The 16139-nt window shown below is 37.4% G+C and overlaps 1 protein-coding gene across 3 annotated transcripts in view; it reads right to left on the minus strand.

Moving 5' to 3' along the window:
* Positions 1-16139, minus strand: part of NFAT5 (nuclear factor of activated T cells 5) — a 69276-nt gene that overhangs the window by 30817 nt on the left and 22320 nt on the right. For 2 of the 3 annotated variants that reach the window (XM_076348873.1, XM_076348872.1), the window contains exon 2: positions 12463-12588. In XM_076348873.1, the coding sequence (XP_076204988.1) occupies positions 12463-12588 (126 nt within the window). Of the gene's footprint in view, positions 1-12462; positions 12589-16139 lie in introns of those variants that run through there. The other variant, XM_076348874.1, reaches the window with a different exon arrangement.

The raw sequence follows: 16139 nt of genomic DNA on the forward strand, positions 1-16139 counted from the left end.
TATTTTGAAGGTTCAAAACAGGGATGAAGTATCTATATTGCTGACATGCTGATATAAGACGACATGACATTTCTGTAATTTGACTCTCAGTCACTGAGACTGATTTCTCTCAGACTTTATTAGCTGAGTCCCTTATGCACACAGAGACAGCTTGGGACAGACCTCTGAAAAATTCATATTAAGCAGGATATTTTAAACAACGTGACTGTGACTTCTCTGGAGGTCACACAGATCAATCTGTTTTAGAAACATGAAAGGACAGCTAAATGATTAAAACAAAGCCCTGAAGATTTCTGGAGAACAACATAATCATTTCCACGGCAGAATTTTAATGGACGAATCAGCTGAAAACGTAGGCTAAAACATTTGAGAGGAAGCAGTATGGACAAACTTAGGTCTTTATTTATTTACTTAAATCAGCTGTCGCTCACTGAGGAATAACTAACTCAATTTTATATTAAGATTTAAACTTCTTAGGGGGAGATACTATTTTCTGTATTTCTGCACTGCTGACCACACCTTACATAATAAACCAGAACCACAGAAATAATATAATGTTGGAAACAAATTGTACATAATATATATACACATAATTATACAATACGTTTGTTCAGCTAGTTACTGGTGTCATAGGGGTAATACCTATTGTTAAGAGGAAAATGCTGTTTTCCTTTGTCGTTTGCGATTTTTTTAAAATCCAAGATATTGTATTAATCTCTCAAGTCTAAAAGGTTTAGAGACAGTTGAACTATTTTATCCAGTTTAAGCTACTTAAAAGTAACAGAATAAAGTATGTTCAGCCATGATATATATATATTTAACTAACAGCAAAACTTAGCAAACCTTCCTATAAATCAGCCTACTTGTGATTACCAGGGGGTATCAATGACTGATGATAAAGCATCATTAAACCATTGTTTCTTACAGCTTTTCTGTGCTAAATGAATTTAAAAGTAAACCTACACTACTACAGATTGTAAAATTTAGTGGTCACTACAGTTTATCAATAAACTATTCTGCTTTTATCTTCATAGGAAGTCCCTTCCCCAAACCTCCCAGTGAACCAGGAGCAGATGAATGATACCAGTTCCATTTTCCAGTTTGTTCTTTGGCAAATATAGTGGCTGAAATTGGAGAATTCAGTCACTTTGAACTGCATTCCAATTTAAAGGCAAATTTATCCTTTCTATATCATGCATTAATGCAATGCCTTTTTCAAAAACATTTATAGGATTGGCAAGAACTATTAAATCTAGATATTAATTTCAGTGACAATATTTAGGAGCTGATTTGCAGCCACTTTGAGTTGAGAAAGATCGTTGCTATTTGGGACATTTACTTTGTTTTGTTAAAACAGAATTAGTTTCCATTCATCATTTATACACTCAAACAGAAAGAAATAGAAATATGCAGCATGCATACAGCACATATGCTGCATGCAAGTGTTTGCAAACGGAATACATGGAGCACGCAGCAGTAATGCTGCAGAACTGGATTACTGAACGGCAGTGTTTCCCCCATTTAAAATCAATTCTTCTTTTAACGGATGAAACTGAGCATCATGCACAGTACAACGCAGTGTATGCACGTCTCGCGTTTGCCTGTCCATGACAAAGACTTTGACAAATAAATAATTATGTACATTGAACCAGGGAGCAGGGCTCTAGAATTGGAAGACTTGTCCTCCAATAGATTAATACCAAAGATTTATCTTTTTGCAGCAAATACTGGGAATGTTTTAGAAAGGTCTTTTAAAAGACCTGTAAGAAAAACTTGAAGTGACAATCCATACACAGGTCTGCACTGGAACAGGTGTGCCAAACACTGATCAGACCCTGCATATCAAATGGTTCAATGCATACCCTGTCCAGAAATGCAACAACTGTACTTTTCCCTCACTTTCCTAGGGAAAAAAAAAAATACATCACCAAACAAAATACTTTTCGGTATAGAGCTAAAAGAGCTGGTAATGGTATCATTATTTTAGGGTGCAGCATTTTGCAATATTTAAGTTGCTATCTTTATTGTTATCCAAAACAATTTCTCCTCCAGGTTTTTTTTCCTAGAAGTTAGAAAGCATGTATGTGTATGAATGTGTATATGTTTTTCCTTTATACATTTAAAAAGGAAAGAAAAACTGCCCCTTATAAATTGGTTATACTCTCCTCCATTTATCAGACACACCCCTGTGTAACAATAAGATTAGATTATTGAAACAATATAAAACTAAACAGTAATGGCAAGAAAACCTCTCTAGCTTTATGTATTCTCAAATGAGTGCCATTACCATCCATAAACATGCAAGTGTTTTAAAGTGTGTACAGGCCAGTGTCTTCTCTATTATAATCATTTAAAATATGTAAGAAAGTATGACAAATATTACAGCCAATGAAATAAACTGGCTATATTAGAACAATCAAATACACAAATTTAAAATCTATTTTGGGGGATGAATTAGTAATTGCTTTAGTAACATTTTAAGTCACACAAAGAAACATAGTAAAATTTATGTTTTTTTCTCCCAGAGTCTGCAGACCTTTAGCCAGCTTATCTTCCTTTGAACTAATAAATAAATAAATGGGGTCAACCAAATAAGAATTCACAAAGTTACTATAATGAATAAGCCACTATGTGTGTTTTACATGGCTCCCATTTTGTTTTATCAATTTATTCTAAAGCCAGTGACAACACATGCATATCTGCTACCCAAAGGAGATCTCTTGGTTGAATATGCTGCATTTTGAAAAAGAAAAAAAAATTATTCTAACGTTTTCAGGAATTGAAACTTGACTGGTATTGCTTTAAAAGGTGAGAGCATTTTGCATTTCCTGGTTTTGAGGAATGAAGTTTTCCCCAACATGCAGATAATAAACAAAATATAACCAGTGGACATTCAGGGTGAGGGGTGTACCTGGTTGCTGGTCTGCCAAGTTAAGAGTGGAAACATACACACGCCTTTCCTGGTTTAAGCATTTCTTTTATTTGAGGTTACTTTCTTTAGACACATGTTAAGGTGAATTGTTACAGGTGGCTCTTTCGTTTGCAATTTAACAGTGCTTGCAATGACAAATATATAGTTTAAATGAGTATGTACATTTGGAAGTATAAGACTGAATATATTTTAACACAGCCTCAAAATAAAAATTGCTTTCAGAGCAATAACACTGAATAGAAGCCAAGTGCATGTTATGGCAAGTATGCAGCCACAGTATTGTAAGTGGAACGTGCACCAGCATCACGAGGTTTTTTTTTTCCTTTTTCTTAATTAAAAAATGAGAGAAAAAAGAAAAGTACTTCCACATTAGAGCAATTTTGATCACTGTTGAAACTAAACCTCCTGAATCTATTCACTGCCATCACTGTAACACGTACAGTAGTTGAAATAAATAATTCAGAATTTGTTGCCTGTCCTACAAGTTTTTTTTCTCTGAGAGTCAGAATGATATCAAACAGTTCAGCATAACGAAGTCCTGGTTCTGTTTTGGACATCATAATTTACACATCAATAACAAGCAATTCCATAATGTGTAAAATGAAAGATAGAAAATAACCAAGAACTAACAAACTAAGTGGTTAGTGCTGGAGTTCAGAATGCAAATAAAGATAACCAATTACTCCGCACTACTCCTAGGAAGACTAAATTTCAAAGAAATTCCAGTTGCTGGTGACACCAGTCATTTGTACATTTCCTTCCCAGAAAGTCTAAAAAGGTGCCTACCGCTCCCAAACATTTACCTCACTTTCAGGCAGTGAACAGAATTACATTCACAACCAAGAGACTGAATAATTCAGGTTCTCTCTGACAACAAAAAGCAGCCGAAAAGCAGGCAGTGGAAGAAGGGATGCAACACACATGTGGCACAAATGCATGCTGCTAAAAATCACAGGCTAATAGAATATCAGAGACTAAGGGAACACATAGCAAAGAGCATCCCCATGAGCAAATCAGTGCAGTCTTTTTCTTTTCAATAACAGAAAGCATTGTACAAAGAAAATTTATTACCTCCTGAGTTAGCAACTAAGGCAATGACATATATTTCTATATCCTATTATATTGTGAAGTCAAACAAGGCATTCAGCCTCTAAAAAAAGGTCTGAAAGGCAGGAGAAAGGAAAAAAAAAATATCACTACTTGGCATTGAGGGAGTCTTGTCTTTAGATAACACTTATGTAGAGCCAATCCTGAAATCCTTGTTCATTCTTTCCAAAGAGATCCTTAAATACAACAAGGATTACCAAGTTCTCAAAAAGAAACAAATAGCGTCCTGATGAGGGTTTGTTGGGTTTGGTTTTTTTTCATTGCAGCTGGAGTGCAAAGCAAGTCATTTTCCAGACTGGAAAGTTTAAGATTGCGAATGCAAATAAATTGCAAGTATTTTTGGTTTTACAAGTTTTTCAGCCACCTGTGCATGAACAGCCAGGACTAGCAAAAAGCCATTAAGGAACTCGCCTTTTTCTCTAACCTAGCCTGCATCCCATGCGATCCCCTATGCTATGTTCAGAAAACAATTACATGTCAAAAATGAAAACTCACCACACAGGGTGAGGTTTAGGTGGTGTATAAGCTTAATATACGAAGTATACCCATTTATTCAATTTGTTAATTTATCTAGCGTGTCATGTTCTTGATAAGACTTTTGTACGTTAATTGGTTTATTTGAACCACTGGACACAGAAGAACAGTTTCAGAACAAAACCAGAAGGATACTATGTGCAAAATTTCCACCATCAACCCTTGTGTTGCCAAAGGTTTTAAAGGTAAAAACCAGAACTTACAAAGTGGCTGCAAACCTGCTTTCAACACCTCACATGCCAAACTTGGGTTTCTACTTTTCTTCTTCTTGTATTACTGATGTAAGGTCAAAAACTTTTCCAAAAAGTTTAGTTTCAAATCAGTATCAATCCACTATTTAGAAATAAAACAAAAATAAACAAAAAAGAAAGAAAGAAAAGAGACTTATGAAGAAGTCTGAAAACAAGACCGACCTATACCCTGGGTGAGATTGGATGGGTTAAGTGTCTCTGGCACTATTTGTCTTCACTATTGACAGACACTGTCACACAACCCACCACTCGATGCCTGTCTCTGAATGGCGAAGCTAGAATGCAAGTTAAGTGTATTAATAGAGAAAAAAACTAGCATCCCAGCAAATATAATAAAGCAATCCAATTCACCAGTTATTAAAAACACTCAGATTCAAGATAGGTAGGTTAATTTAATTTACATTAAGCCCAACAGTGTAAATTCCCCTTACATTCACATGCTGAACCAAGCAGTGCATTATACTTTGGGTAAATACATCAATCAATCTGGTTTTGTTATAAATGACATCCGTTATTAAATTAACACTCAAGTTTAGGTATCTAAGTAGAACTTTTGTTAGTGGCTCACACACACCAATTCCATGTATCTTAGATCCTTCCCCACTCAGAGCGATAACCGGCTGCACTCAAGCAAGTCAGAACTCTAGGACCCTCAGCTGCTTTCTTCAAGCCCTACCTGTCATCTCCTCAGCTCCCTCCACAGCCTGCTACCCTAAAAGAGTGACTGTACGATGATGGCAGGATTGATGGATCTAACAAAGAACACTTTAATTTAAGAAACAGACTCTTTTGTTCTTTAGATACATGGTTGGTTTTTTCCTAAGAAATTAAGAACTCCTCTTGGCCTTCATGAAGTCTTCGATGCTGCAAGGAGGTGCCCAAATAATAGTACAATACAACTGTTCTCTTTCTGCCCTTCACTGGCTTGGTTTTTCATTATTCATTAAGGAACAGGGAATTCTCTTGTCACAAAGTAATTCTCAAGCCTTTTTGATGTAAGAATAGAAGCCACTTAATGCAAGAATTTGCCATAAAAAACCTCTCAGAATGATAAAACAGCTTGTGTTTGATTGAGCAGTCCTGGAAAATTGGGTTTACTGGCTATATGATATTCAGGAAGACTGAAAATAAACTTAATCTAGAAAAAAAGAGATGATCTAGAGTACATCTATATAATCCTTTATAGGTAATCATAAGGAAGCTCTGCTCCATGCAGAGGAGCAGGTATGCACTCAACGCACATACAACCCCATACAACTACAATGTTTTAACTGAATTTGCGGAGAACACGTTGTCTAAAAAGTTTCTGTAAAACGGAAACAGTAAGACAAATCTTTTTCTTTTGCATTTCCCAGCAACGACTTCTCACCAGCAGACAGTTGGTCGATGAAGGAACCTCTCCACCGCCCCGGAGCCGTACTTCATCACAGCCCGGCCTCTCCCAGACTAAGGCAATTAGCTCCGCCATAGCTCTTTCAGGCACACACTATTGCCAGGAGTAATACTTAAAACTTGTTCACATATATGTTAGTGCTAACAAGCCAGAGCGGCCAGGATGCTGTACTGATATACAGCACCAGGAAGATGCATTTTTAAAGAGCATTAGGATCTGGTTTAAATTAATTCTGTAAGAAAGAAGTATGCGACACATGGCTGAAGCAAGCACACTGCAGACAGAAATCCCTGGAAGACATCCTCCTAGGAAATTACAGGAAGGCATTTCCAACTGGGAGGGCGGTGGGAAGAGGAAGAGAAAAGCCTACAAAGAAATGAAAGTTTTTACAGGCATTGGAGGCCAACTACAAAGAAGAAACTTTTTTTCTGATAATTTGTTTACAACATGTAATTATAAGGCCAGGATAATAGAGTTAGTAGCAGCACTGATATCCCCTTTGAAATCTCTGGTAATTATTTCTGTATCAACAGGAAAAACTGACTAATGACACCAGGAAGGATGATAAATTGACAAAATATTTTCATTAAAAATAAAAATTAAGAAGCCTGACTCTAGCTACTCAGAAAAAACAAAATTTAAAAAACCCCCACATCTCCATTTTGAGGCTTTATTAGAATCTTTAGCTTGAGAATGATGAAAAAGCCTTATCCTGACAGTGGAAAACATGACCCATACCCCTTAGCACCCAGTCGCTACCCCACAGATGATGCAAGTATTTTTATCCATTTCTCTACAGCAGCAATTGAGAAGCAAAGCCCTATTTTCGTAATTAAAATGACTAAAATGCTTACAGCAAGTATTTCAATAACTACTCTGACCAAAAAAGCCAATTACTCCTGTATGGGACAAGTAGTTTGTCCCTTTAATTAAAAAGGAGCACAAAATTGACATGCCCACAAAAAGGTAAAGCTCCATCGTTTACCAAATATTTTCCCAGGATACAATCATAGATGTTTGGGAGCCAGAAAAATTCAATACATCACAGGTTAATCATATCCAAATATGAAGAATGCAAAAAGAGATCAGTAAATACATTTCAGTGGCATAAAATCTGTTCCCCTTTTGTTACAGCAAGAACACCACTCTTTGTGGAGAATTCAATTTGAGATAAGAACTGGGAACTGTCAGAATGGAAACGATGCAGGAAATACTGTCCTGGGAAGCAATACAAAAAATATGGGAAGATACATATTAGCCTCTGTGGAAAATGGAGAGCAGCTTAAGAGATCATCAACAAGCTGAAGAAGCTCATTCCAAGATCTGCTACAGAAAGAATGAACGGATGATAAGCAGAGAAGCAAGTTTCTGTAACAGTTTTCCTCAGTGGGGTTCAGAAGGTTTGAGCATTCCTGTTACTGGAGATAAAAAGATGAAAATGCAACACTTGTTTAAAGTACGTAGTCGAAAATACTCCTGAATCATCCCCAAAAGACAAGAATAAGGTGTTGGCCTACCAACTAGAAAGACACCTTTGAGAAAGGACTTAAATTAGCAGTGTGAATTTTAAGCATTTGAAGCACTTGTTCAATGTGTCTTGACCAACACAAAAGAATTGTTCAACCTTTAAGAACCAACTGAAAAGAATCAAGCATCCCTCCTTGCAACTGGAGCTTAAAAATATTGTGTAGAAGGCATTATTAAAGCTTCAGGCGCATTTATTTCATATAAGAAGTCTCCAGGCACAGCTTACAATGACATTTCTCAGCATGACACCCTCATGCATTTCAAGAGTCTAGAAGATGATTCATATTTAATGTGTTTATGGTACCGCACCAGGCAAAATCCTCCTTTTCCTGTCCCCTGAACAAAGACACTTGTCATTCAAATAGCAAGCACAGAGAACAGTTTCTAGCAGTAAAACCAGATCCTTTTCCTCCCTTCTGCTTTCCAGAAGAATAACAGAATTAGAAGCTTGAGATAGCAGTTTAGGTTGTGAACATCGCAGCTGAAAATCCTAGAGTTCTATTAAATTATACTTGCCTGTTTGATATTCAGAGTGGGTAATACCTCTTTTGTCTGGATTAATGAATGAGATACACATTTATTAACAAATTAATGAAAATCCAATCAGCAACATTCCATTTTAATACTCTTAAAACTGTTCTGTAAATCACAAAACAAATTTCCAAATGGAAGAACTAGAAGTCTGCCCCTGCGAGGTCATCACTGCTAAAAACAGCCCATCCTGCTCCTCCAAAAAAAACAGAGAAGTTAACTGCAGCAATATGTATTTCTCACCTACAATGTGATTTATACAGAACAAAACCCCACAGCAAAGCGACTGACAGAAAAGCCTCAAGTAAATGGAATTTCAGCCAGATACTACCTTACTCTGTGTTTTGGGAAGCAGAAAACAAACTGTGTTAACTATTACAGGAGTAGTAAAAAGCTCTCACCGCTTCGGATCACTCCCTGTAACGTAATCCTCTCATTATCGAGAGTAATCATATCTGCAGTTGACTTCTACATACAGCGTGCTAGCAGTATTTCAAATTAGCCCTTCCTTTTAAAAACAAGAGTAAATGAGATCACCCACAACACTACGGAGACTGAACTATCATTTTCCTATCCTTTCCTAAAAAAGTGAGGGTTTAGAGCAAGTAAGGGCTGACATAAAAATAAAATTGAGAGAGAGAGAGAGGGAGGGAGCAAGACTTACACAGAACAAGGGAAAGATTTCAGATATTGGAACACTAGGTTGCCAAAGTCATCTTTCCTCCCCACCCTATCATCTGTATAGTGTCAGCTCCTCAAAAATGTGCCTATAGTCTGCTGTTAAGGACTTGATATATGCAAATGAATAGTCAATCTTGGTCTTTTAAAATATAAATGTAAGATATATATTTACGTTTTCCTGTATAAGCATATAGACATGAACAAAGCCGAGGCTGATTTTCCTCCTATTTTCCTGTTAAGAAATCAGAGCCCAGCCCAGCCAGACTTCTCATTACTACAAGAAGCTGGCTGACAGGGCTTGAAAATGTGGTAGCAACTTTTCAGAGACACTATAGCAATCCCAAAACAATTAAAGAAAATAGTAAAACACGATACAGCCTTTTATCTAGAAACATGGTACAGCTACAGCAAGAATGCAGCCAAAAGACTTGTGTCCTATCCTCTTGAGAAAGTGGAGAGATTTGGGTGCAGAAGAAACACACAGCTAACCTCAATGAAAAGCAAAAGCGCTCCTGGGATTCTGGAAGTCAACTGACAACACCGGAGAACGCTCCTGCTCCAAGGTAGCTGTGTGCTGCGGGTACCAGCATCAGTTCAGAAGTGCTGAGTTCAAGATGGCTTAGACAAGGAATCCTGATCAGCCACTACACAGCAGGAATTTGTGGGAAGGGGGACTATGACTACAAAACAATCCACTGCAAAGAGTAAATTCACCTCTCCTCATACCCCCACCTACAACTTTCATAGACATTGATGTTCCTTCCTCTGTTCCTAAGAGCTTGTCCCCAGCTTTGAAGAGAAAAAAAGTCTGGCCTCAGACTTACCAGAAATACCCAACCATCTGTCCACCCTTGGGGTATTATATATCTATATATACATGTCTATCTTATCTCCCAACACCAGAGGGAGGAGCAGGGACTGTTCTTTTCAGCTTTCTGCTCTGTCTCTATATTTTTGGAACACAGCCTATGGACCTGTTTTGCAGGTAAACATTTATCTAAGATGCCTGTATTTTCTTTCAAGGATGTGGCAGAGGACAGGAGAAAAAACAAACAAACAAAAACCCCACTAAGACGTTACCCTAAAACTATCTGATACCATTCATTGGCCTCAATTCAAATGCTGAGGTTGAGCCTTCCCCGAGTCTGACGGGAGTTAGGCACCCACTCCCCTGTAACAGCACCAGCTACATTGCTCTGGGCTGGGGCTCACCTCTCCTTACATGTGTACACAGCACAACTCACTGTTGAATGATCCTGGTCATCACAATTATGTGTTTATAAAAGACCAAGATTCAATTGTTCTTGCCCTCGCTGTAGTGGAAAGTGACATAAGCAATGAAAACAAAACTAGTCTCTGCTCTGATTGGGGGTTTTTGGTTGGTTGGTTAGGTTTTTTTTAAAGAAAATTTTTAAAAACTTGGGAGAACTGCAGTTGCTTGTGCTTAATACTTCTGATCCTGATTTTAACAGCACCCAGAAACTTAACTGTCACGTCACAACACTGATGGAAGGTCTCCAAAGCCACAGTTCAGTAGGCAATTTAAACCAGCACAAACTGACAGCCGTTGAGAGAAGCTAGCTCCGCCTCTTCTGACTGCTCCTTCCTCCCCGTATTACTCCTTTCCTTGTGCCACCAAAAGCACTTGTGCAGACCCGCAGTGGACCCACCTGGGACAACTCTAACCTGGAGCAGGTCCTCGATCCAATGCACTCTGCAGCACGCACATGAAAAGCTCTTTTGTCGGCAGCGGTATCGGCTTAAACTCTTTGTGAAACTACGTTAGCTCCGACACTGAAAAGTGTTCTTATTTGAACGAGTAGGTCTCCCTTCAGTGTTAACAAAAAAATCTCAACACTATTTTTTGAAGTTTTTCATTCAAGAAAATTGTGCTGCAGTTTAACCCAAACACAGCTAACATTCTTAGTTTTTTTTTTTAAAAGGAACTGGACTGGCTGTTAGCAGACACTAAATACCTGGAGGTAACAGACATTTAGTTCCATTCAAGTTTTTAAGTCTTTTCTGTTAGATACAGAATTAATTAGCAGTTCACGTCTATCTGTGGATTTAGAGTGTAACAGGGTTTGTGGGATTTTTTTGTTCGCTTGTTTTTAAGATACATGTTTCTGCAGGATTTGGTTGCTGCTATGTCTTTGAACCAAATCGATCATTAAGTATCTTGATTTTAGAAATATATGCCCAAATTATTTTTTGAATGAGTGATATAAAAATATCAAATCCTTTCAATAGAATAAATAAAAACATCAAATTCTTTCAGTGACTGAAGTTCCGCTGTGCACAGTTAAATCCACAGGTTCTCTCAGAAGAGGTCTGGCAAAACATGAATGGTGAGCAGTGCTGTAAAGTTTCTCTGACAAGTCTACAATCACTTCGGTTTCTGATCAGGATTCCTGTACCATGCAAATCTGGGAAACATTCTCACACAAACATTTAATGCATATGAACTCACAGAGAGAAACAAAGAATAATGCAGCTACCTGAATCCTCACCTTAAATATATACATTTTTCTCAAGCAACATTTTAAGGCCAATTAGGAAAGCGGAACGTGACCTTGTAAGAAATATGGGGATCAAATTATGCAAAAAAACCCCGCTTATCCAATGAAGAAAGATGCATCAGTCATGAGCATGATCATTTTCCCTTTTTTCCTCACTGCACAGATGTTTACTAACATATACAAGTTACTGACAAGAATTCCAGATGCAAACCAGCACTAAGGCTAACCTCACAAATCAGAACTTTGCCTGCCCTTAAACCCTCACTTTTTTACGTTTAATGAAGATCAATGACAGAGTCCTTAGACTAAAGTCTAAAACATGACTGGGAGTAAGATAAAGATGAAGATAAAAAGGTCATGCCTCATTTTTATATGCTGTCAATTAGAAAAATAACTAATTTAAACTTATCAGTTTATAAAAGTGCCATCCTGACATATATTATATTCTCATGCATCTGAGAATTTTGTAATACATTACAATAGAGAGCTATGTGTGAATGGAGTTTAAATACTAAGCTTTCTCAGATCTCTTAAAGGAAAACATGACCTTTCCTCGTCCTTACAGTTTGGTAAAAGCTTCATGGCCCAAAATGCAATCTCCCATTCCACTTTTTTATCCTAGCTAGAATTCACTGCTTTACAGTCGGTCAGCATTGTGCCTTAGTTCCAAATTGGTGTTTATTACCTCTGAAGGCAGAGTGCATTCTAGGAGTTAACAGGCTTGTGCTGCATAACAGAATAGCAAAACAGAAAACTTACTTCTTATGAAGATTTATATATATAAAATACAGCAACCATTAACATAGAATACCTGATAATTTAGATCACCCAGTTTAGTTTAATTTCTATTACCTAAATTCTCCTAGAATGAACTCTGTTACTTCTCCACAAGCTCTTTTTTTACAGTCAAAACTTTGCCAGCACTGTTCATGTTGGCCAGAATGTTACAAACCTTAACAAAGCAACTGAATAAATGAGAATGCTTACCAGCAGCAACTACAGCTGGAGGCGGCGAACCTGCCTCGCCACCACTTGTTTGGCTCATGGATGCTACAGATGTTTCTCTGGAAGGTGGTAACTGCAGCTCCTTTGGGAGAAGGTCATAGACAGATTCTGTTGAACAGAGGGAAGACAAAAAAGGATTTAATCAAAAATGTATTCATGTTCTGTAAGAGAAAAGAAATAATGTTTTTGCCTAAAAGAGATGAACTATAATCCAACCTTTTCAGAACCTTTTGAAAAAGTTACATTAAGCGCTTGGAGATTTTAACATCATGGAATAAAGTTATGTCAGAAAACAAAACCACCACAAAAACATTAAGATACACATTCTGAAGACCAAAACAAAAGGACACAAGTTTGTTCAAACAAAGAAATAATTCATGAACTTCCATGGAAACTGTACTCATTTAGAATGAAGGGGCTGACAGCACGTACAATGAATCATGTAAGAATCAAAGACAAACCTGTCCTCAGAATTCAAACTGTGCAACTGACTTCCAAAGAAAAAGAGACTAATTTAGTACCGCCATCCGCAGAACAGCCTATAAAGTCTTCCCAAAAGTGTCAATTCTTATTATGTAAGATCCCTTACTTCCATTTACCTGCAACTTCTTTTTTTTTCCCTCAAACTCGTCTGTAAACTCATGCAGATGCTCCAAAGAAAGCAGTCTCCACTAACAAAATGGCTAGTGCCAATACATTTGACACAGAAAGCTCTTGGATATAACTGTGGCAGATCCTGTGCAGCAGTACAACCACTAAGAAATTTTTTTGCAACTTCTCTATTGTGAAACAGCTATGGCCACCACACACAGCTCACCTGACAGAGCTTCAGCAGCCAAGACACAAGAAGTGAAGTCGACAGCCTCACGTTCAACCTGCTTCTCTATGCTTGCTGATGGTTCAAAGCAAGTCACTGCCTACAGTCCGATGGCTACTTCGGAGTTCAGTTAGCAAGAGTTCTCACTGCACCCAACGACTGAGAACGTATCACCGAGTTCTTCTGGGTCAAGAACAACTCCACTCAGGCATGAGCACATAAATGCACCTCTTCCAGATCCACCATTTCAAACACACGATTTGGAAATGTAAATAGCCTAGATGAACAGCTATAAACTGAATTAACAATTCTACACCACTAAACTCCATGAAACTCCTTTATATGTATTATTTAGGTGCCTGAGACAGATATGGAAAACTCAGTGTGCATTTTTTAAGTTTTCTACCCTATGAAGCAACAGTTATACTCAACTGATCCTAAAGTAAAATATCCTTGTGCAGCATTTCTTCTGTAAAAATTATTTAACTGAAAACCCACAGAGTTGTTAACTAAAAAGCTTTACCCACAATTAGGCCCTGTAATAAATGAAGCATACTCAAGACAAACGCACAGGTATGTACACTCCCAGCAACATATAATTGTGTTAGAAGTGTAACACGTACCAAATGCTGGTTACGCCACGAACCAGAACAGTTACCATACTGGGTAAGAGTGAAAATACTCCCACCACGAAACGGCATTAAAAAAGCCCAAGAAAACTTTAATGCTGTTTACAAGATACTACTTGTCTGTTATGCACAAAGTCACAAGCAACTACAACAACGGCTGCGAACTGGCGGTGAGGTGTAGCCTCAGATAGTTCCACAGCCTGTCAAACTTCTTCCCATCAGCTCCAAGATTTTTTTTTTTAATTTACTTTTTTTTTTGTTTCACCCACTTTTCAGAGAAATAACTTTTCAGTAACATAACAAATAAACAGAACTTTGTTTTATTATTATTTAAACTGATAATCAAAATATTGGCAACCAGAGCTTGTCATCCAAACCTCAAGCAGAAATCTCTGCAGAGGTTTTCTATGAGTTACCCATAATGGTGAGACAATGTACAAGTAAAATGTTTTGAGACAGCTCAAGTTAACTAACCATAAATTCATAGTCTTATTCTTTGGAACAGCCGGGGCGGGGGGAATATTTACTTGTGCTTACTGAATATCTCAAAAGGTATGAAAGGCAAAGGGAACAGACAGACATTTGTTCATACTTTTATTTTACTATGAGGAACAGCTGCAGTAGCATTTCCCTCAAAGATGAGTTCCCTTTTTAAAATTAACTTTTTCCTCAGCTATTAAGGCCTGATTTCTCACTCTTCTGAATTAGTGATTTTCAACGCCATAAAACCGGCTTTCAAAGTAAAATTAGACAAGTTTAAAATTGGTTATGTAAAGATATGGTTACAATGATGCTTCTCATTTTATACTTCATCTACTTTTCCCCAAAAAAGGTTAGTTCTTTTTTAGTGATAACTTATTACACTTTATTAAGCAGGAGCATTGTGTACTTTTTGTGTGTATGAGGACTTACATAGTTTAAGCATACTCTAAATTTTAGCCTTTATTAAAAAAGGTGAATCATGCCTTTATTTTTTATCTTACAATTTTTACCCAAGTTGCACATGCATACAGACTTGAATCCAATTCAAAACTTAAAAACCAAACTAAATTGCATTTAAAATTGTTACTATCCAAAGACTATCTCCTTATGCCTGCTGTGCCAATGAGGGGGGAAAAAAGGTACAGTTCTATTTTACAATGGGAAGGGAGTACAGAAAGTACAAGGAAAAAAAATCTATTGACTAAATAATCAAAAATAAGTTACACTGATATTTGAACAAGAATGTCCGAGGAAGGTGAAGGAAGTAAAATTTTTTTGGTATTGTATTGAATATACTTCTGCCCTTGAACCACAAGTGCTAAATTCATAGGAAAGAGATGCAGTAGGTGTTCACTCTTAGAACAGCAGGGACAACCACAGCACTAAAAGATCGACTGTTACGTACCCTGCCTTGGGTAAAAAAATTTAAAAAAAAATCTACCAGTCAAGTTCTGGCTGGACCATCCACTGAAGAAGAGTGGAGAGGTTGTGCATTATCTGGCTTGCAAGAAGGAGCACATCTGCTCTTATATCATTTAAGACACTATGCAGTTGTATTCACAGCTTTAACAACAGGGAGGACAGCGTAAAAATCCAGAACTGGGAAGCCAAGAAGCCCGGTTACTTCTTCAAATAGTCACTGTCAGGCAGTTTCCGCACTGGCACTATAAGGACAATGCAACTTATCAACAGGTGTCACTGTAAATTCAAATCTGCTTCAATACATGGAAGCATTAGAGCGAGAACCCTATTACCGTACTTATGCTGACTGCTCTTGGGGATTTTCAGTCTCAGTTCTCCTCTTTCTTTCACAAGCTGTGAAATCAGTCCTCATGTACAAAGCCCAGGGAAGTTATATGAAAGAATGAAACATGTGTTTGGCACCTTTTTAAAAACAAGCCAGTCTAACTCATGGTCCCAAGCCACCTCACACTCTAACAAGCACATAAACACAGCCAGCGCTGCATATTTTGTAGATGTTTATTATTTGTCATGCTGCGTTCTGAGAAAGCTTCTGTGAACCACAAAATCCCAAGCAGTTTTCAGAGAAAATGTTTACTTATAGGAGCCATTCAATGTGGAAATAAGTTTGGCTGCTGGCATAGCTATCAATATGTCAAAAAATTCTCCAAATAAAATGTGGCGTTTGGAAACCACAAGATGCACATGGGTCTATTTTCTGCTGAACTACAGATTTTCTTCAAGATGAGTATCTTAATTCAAGAGACTGA

The sequence above is a fragment of the Aptenodytes patagonicus genome, chromosome 11, assembly GCF_965638725.1.
Source record: "Aptenodytes patagonicus chromosome 11, bAptPat1.pri.cur, whole genome shotgun sequence".
Taxonomy (NCBI): Eukaryota; Metazoa; Chordata; class Aves; order Sphenisciformes; family Spheniscidae; genus Aptenodytes; species Aptenodytes patagonicus.